A 5,987-nucleotide genomic window follows, 5' to 3' on the forward strand; every position below is an offset into this window, starting at 1 on the left:
TTCTCGGCTCTGATCTGAGACTTTCGACTTCGCATAGTATAATAAGAAAGACAGAAAGAGGAGACTAGACCAGGACTGATCTGGGGTATAAAGCGGGGGCCATTATCTCATTCTCATTATATGCTCATTGCCTCGGGTTTGATTCTCCCCACCTCTCTGCCTGGGACTGGACTCAGCGGGGTTCGGTATGCCGCCTATGCGCCTATGCTAGCCTATGCAGGAGTTCGATCTCGGGCAGGACAGTTGGCATGGGCCCTTCCAAAACTTTCCCGCCTCAGATCATTAAGATAAGTGAAGCGAGCAAGCGAGCGGGATGAGCGAGCGGACAAGTGGATCATTCGGTTAAGGAAGCATGGGCGAAGAGGGCGACGAAGCGAAGTCGAGATGCGAAAGAGAGAATCTAAATTTAATCTTTCATAGAGCTCTTGCTTTGTCGAATGAGACAAACGGAACGAAGTGGAGTGCGGCAGTAAAGTTCTCCATGGCAAGAAAAGCAAAAGCGAAGTCGAACGAGCGAACGGCAGCTGGGCTCTTTCTCTACTAGTAGAGTGAATTTGACTTCTATACTCTCTATATGAGTTCTTCCTTCTTTCCTTTCGTAGTCGTATGCCTTTCGTAGCAGGTTTCTTGGGATAAAGATTCGTTCGTTCGCTCATTCCTCGCTCGTTCTGAGTCTTCCTTCGCTTTCGAACTGTCGAATAGCCAATAGGTTGAAGAAGGCCTTCCCTCTTTATAAGAGTCGACGATAAATCCTTTAATGACTATCGTTAGCGATTCCTATTACTCTATCTCTCGACTTCGCTTCTCTCTCATTCAACAAAGATGACTGGAATCGAAATCAAAATCACGAGAACTAATATAGAACGATATCCGTTGCGAGAGGACGGTGAATATTACTGTCCGGGAACCACCAGCCCCTACATCAAAGGGTGGTGGAAAGGTCAAGGTGTCTCAAGGAGTCGGGTGGAAAGGCACGTGTCTCAACTCTTTGATAGGAGTCGGATCTCTAGCTCTAGGTATGGGTGGGAGTGAGGACTGAGCCTAGAATTACTTGGAATGGAAGTACGAAGGCCGGTGGTGGTAGTTGACTGACAGGTGGTTGAAGCGGTGGCTAGAGCGACTATCGAATCGACTATGCCTTCTTTCGCGAGTATCTGAGAGCAGATGACTCGTTGCTTATTAATTGAGTATCTCTTTTCATCCTGCAAGCATGAATTCTTTGCTGTTACGAGTGAGACTAAAGGAGCTGCTGAGCGCAGCAGAGAATAAGTTCTTTTTTCGCTAATTCTGCTGAATTTAGATTGATTTTAGGCCTTTCTTTCCCCCTCATTAGCTTTACAAGAGCGCCTACTGGGTCTACGATAGCTTACAATTCAAGCCTGTCCCCGGAGGGTGCCTCCCATAGTTTGTTATTCGCCTATGCTTTTTTATCCGTGAGATGGGGGTGGGGCCACCCACCCAGCCGTGGAGCGCTGCATCCTGCTCGAGCTCGCCGGCGTCCTCGCAGATTCCCGCGGTCGCGACCCCGCCATGTGGCTCGCGGCGCCGCTAGCATTCGAGGAGGTCGACCGGCTCGTCTATCTCAAGGCAGCTCTGTCCGAGACGCTCCGGCTGTACCCCTCGGTGCCAGAGGACTCCAAGTATGTGATGGCCAACGACGTGCTCCCGGACGGGACGTTTGTGCCAGCGGGCTCCTCCATTACCTACTCCATCTACTCGGCTGGGCGTATGAAGTCGGTGTGGGGGGAGGACTGCCTCGACTTCCGGCCGGAGCGGTGGCTCTCACCGGACGGAAAGCGGTTCGAGCCGCACGACTCGTTCAAATTCGTAGCGTTCAACGCCGGGCCGCGCGTCTGCCTCGGGAAGGACCTGGCCTACCTGCAGATGAAGTCCATCGCCGCCGCAGTGCTGCTGAGGTATCGCCTCACCGTCGCCCCCGGCCACCGCATCGAGCAGAAGATGTCGCTCACGTTGTTCATGAAAAACGGGCTGAGGATGAACGTGCAGGACCGCGACCTCAGCTCCATCGCCACCGAGCTCAGCCCGTCTCAGCCGGACGTGGTGGCGCCGGCTCCCGTAGCCGAGGTGGTGGTTGCAACTTGCTGAGCTATTCACCATGAAAAGTATTTGCAGCAAGGCCAAATGTACAGATAGATAGCAAGTCAACAGGGTTGGCATCAGTGTGAGCAAGACGTCAAAGATTAGTGTCTTATAATGGATTCTTGGAAGGGATTGTATTACTGATTAAGTTATGGTGCTAAATAAAATATGAAGGGGATTTTTACAATAGAAGACCTTGCATATGTTACAGATCGCATGAGAGAATACAAGATCAAGATGATTTCATAAGCTCCATAGTCAACCAATTCCTATTGAGAATGATAAAACCACAACAATAGGAAAGCAATTTTACTATGTTTACTTGAGAAGGTCCATTAAATGCTTTAAGAGCGATTGACTTTTCTGAAAATAAATAGGAAAGCAATTTTACTATGTTTACTTGAGAAGGTCAAAAAAAAAACAAATAATAATAATAATAATAAGATGCATAAGAGTTTTACTTTATAAGAAACTAAAGCAAAGTTTAAGAAGTGCTATGGAATAGAAGGGATGTTACCCATGAAATAGTTCTAGTATTTCGGACGTCTAATGATTTCTTGAGTTGGGAGTTCAGATACCTGCGGCCATTTACAACACACACACACAAATATTCTTAATAAATCATAAAATTGATTCAGCATGAACAAAATGGTAGAGTAATAAAATTTATTAGGACGTATCAAGCAAGATATCTAATTAAAAAAAACAGCTAGCTTCCTATTAATCTCTACTACGAGAAAAGATAGTTTGATAGGCATTAAAAATATAATAGTACTTTCATTTGCTTGTTTGCTTGAGTTTATTCCACTGACTAAGAGGCACTAAGATTTGAGACTTATCTAAATGAACAATAATCAGTTATCTCTAACAGCCTTCATTTGCAATGATTCTTGACAAGGCTTAAAAAGCAGATTGGTCTAGGTTATCTGTCATTTCTTACAGGTAGTGGGTCACTGAAAAGTGTAAATAACCTACAGCATCCGCAAAATGCTTTGCAAATGAAACCTCCATCTATTCCTTTTTTAAAAAAAATGCAACTATTTCTTATTCCTCTTGCCAACTTGCTACAAAGAATCACAAATTTAGTTGGCATCATCATATTAGTGAACCAAACCATTACAGATATTAATAATGCTTAACATATGTGTGGAATCGAGTGAAGCTTGTTCTGTCTTAAAAAGCTAGTCCTTTAAGCAATGACACTCTTCTAATATATATGCATAGGAGTTCATTGTATTTGTCCATGTGAACTAATGAACATGGAGCATTCTACCTTCGACAGATCTCTTCATGCCCATCTTAACTCAAGTACATGGGCTCAAGCTATAATACCACCTTGAATCAATGTGAAGGCATTTCATAGCAAAATGACTACTAATTTGAGAGGGAGATATCATCTTAACATATAAATATGGCATACCATGAAAGTTTTCCATGTAGAAGTAATAGGCATAGAACATCATAGCTTCAATATGCCTCCTTACGTCCAACCATGTGGATAGGGGGCTGCAAGTCTGCATCATGGATAAAAATATCCACGTGGAGTGACACTTGTCCAACTGAGAATGCCTAGGGTCCTTTAGAGCCTACGAAAGCAGATTGAGGGCTGCATTAAGGGATGTGCTATTGTAAGCAGAAAGAGGGGCGATTACTCTACCCCATTCAAAGGCAACAAGATCAGGGTTGGAATTTGTGACTGTGGTAGGTTCAGGTCAAGTCAGCCAACCATGTCAGTCGACCTGAACTTGATCTTGGTTACATGGTCTGTTCCACACACTTCTTTAGTATCATAGTTCTATTTAGATCTGCATCTAATGAAACAGACCCTTTATCTAAGCTAGATTTTACTTCATCACCCTCCACCACCATGAACTCTAGTCAGTTTCAACTTTCAAACTTGCTTAGTTTTGCTCATAATGTTTCCTTAGGCTCATCATGTGCCTTAGAAGGCAAGAAGCAGTAGTGAGAAATTGCAATCGAATGCCACAAAAGAGAAAGTTTATGACAATTAACCTTATAAACGTATACAGTCTTGAATTTGGGATCTCCTACATTCCACAAAATTTAATTTGATTTAAACAGAAGCAGCATTCTAGAGTAGTGAATCAACAAAGCACATGGCAGGATATAAATGTCAATTATTGCTTCTTATATCATGCAAACAAAATACATAAATTTCTACGGAGAGAATAGACTTCGAGTCGCTATGAATCCTTCAGGCAAAATTTGTCATGTTCAAATACCCTAAAGAACCCCCAATTTCCCATTTCAACTAAAAAAACTTGATCCTTTTTTTTCTCTACTGTTCGTCCAGAGTTTACCATTGGAGTAATTATATATCAAACTTTCGATAACAATAAGAACAAGAGCACGACGCAGGAAGAGAGAGGACCTGATACGAAGAGATGATGCGCCATCCCTTTCATATGAGGCTTCAATGAGGCAGAGAGAAGGCATGAGACTCGAATCTGTTCAAACTCCTCCCTCCTGTCGCCTGCGATCAACACCATTCGTTATGACCACGCAACGCATAAAAAGGGAAGAGCGAAATGGCAACGATTACGCGATCGATGAACCAGAACATTACCGATTACCAGGCAGATAGGCTCCCCGTCCATTGAGACGGCGACGATCGTCCCCATCGCAGAAGCATTCGCGGCAGCGGCATCGTCTGCTCCTCCAGGGCGGCGATTGAGCAGAAAATAAAAAAGTTTGTCCCATAATTTAAAATTTTAGGATTTTTTTTAAAAATATTCCAATAATTGGAACTGAAAATTATCGTTGATTAATTCAACTAGGTAATTTTTAAATATATCTCTTATTTTATTTTTGTTTGTAGTTTAGCTATGCATTTATCTATATTAATTACCGAATTTCTGTAATAATTTATTTGATTTAAATTTTTTATGATAATTTAAATATTCAATTCTTAATCCAACTAATCTAAATCCTTCATATTAATATTACTTAGATGAGATTTGAACCCTCGTTACTTAAATAATCATTTAAAATTTTTTACACCAACATAATATTTAAGATGACTTAACTAAAATATATTTGATTATTTTTTTAAATGACTATTAACACTATTTTGGACTTTCAATTATATTTTCACCCATAATTAGTCATTTGAGTAATAATCTCTGTCGTAAAAGTGGTCATATGTAATTTCTTAATTTACTTCTTTATAGATGGTCATAAGGTCAATCGTGTAGGACTACTATGATGACAAATTTTATTTTATTGCAAAAGAGAAATACTCTCTAGCGATCAAGAACACATAAATTGAATTAATTGTCAAGATCTATTTTTCTTTAATACCTTTTAATATCTAAAACTTTATTTTGGTCTCCTTTCTATATTGCATGGCCTCTTGATCCAAATTTGTCAACGAATTAAACGACCAAATTTGATATTTGTATTCTTTCAATGCATATAAAATTAATTAAATAAATAAATTTAAATAATTTATTAAATTAAATATAATAATTTAAATATATATATTTAATTCATTCATGAACGATTCTAAATTGTCCATGAATTTACGAATAAATTTTACAAACTATATTAATAGAATTTGTATCAATATAATAAATAAACAAATATATATTATTAAATTTAATAATTAATTAAATAAATTTAAAATTATAATTTTTTTAAACAATCAAATAAATTTAAATTTAAAACAGGATAATATCAAAGCAAATTAAATTCAAATCAAACTTAATCAAATTAAAATCACGCCAAACTTGATTAATTATTTTAACGGTTTAATTTTAGACTCCACCTAATTACCTTCTCAAATAAACTTGGATACCACAGAACTTAACTAGACTCGCCCTAACCATAGTTATGATTCTGATAAGCATGCTGAGAAAACTGAGCTC

The 5,987-nt window shown here is 39.6% G+C and overlaps 1 protein-coding gene across 1 annotated transcript; it reads left to right on the forward strand.

Annotated features, from left to right (window-relative positions):
• The first annotated feature begins 1,530 nt into the window (after positions 1 to 1,530).
• Positions 1,531 to 2,106, forward strand: LOC141814505 (cytochrome P450 86A2-like). The gene has a single exon (XM_074702462.1). It carries the CDS (start codon positions 1,531 to 1,533, stop codon positions 2,104 to 2,106), a length of 576 nt encoding a protein of 191 aa, XP_074558563.1.
• Positions 2,107 to 5,987: the final 3,881 nt, after the last annotated feature.

Source organism: Curcuma longa, chromosome 21 (genome assembly GCF_044706935.1).
Source record: "Curcuma longa cultivar G26 ecotype Majalengka, Jawa Barat chromosome 21, ITB_CL_G26_1.1, whole genome shotgun sequence".
Classification (NCBI taxonomy): domain Eukaryota; kingdom Viridiplantae; phylum Streptophyta; class Magnoliopsida; order Zingiberales; family Zingiberaceae; genus Curcuma; species Curcuma longa.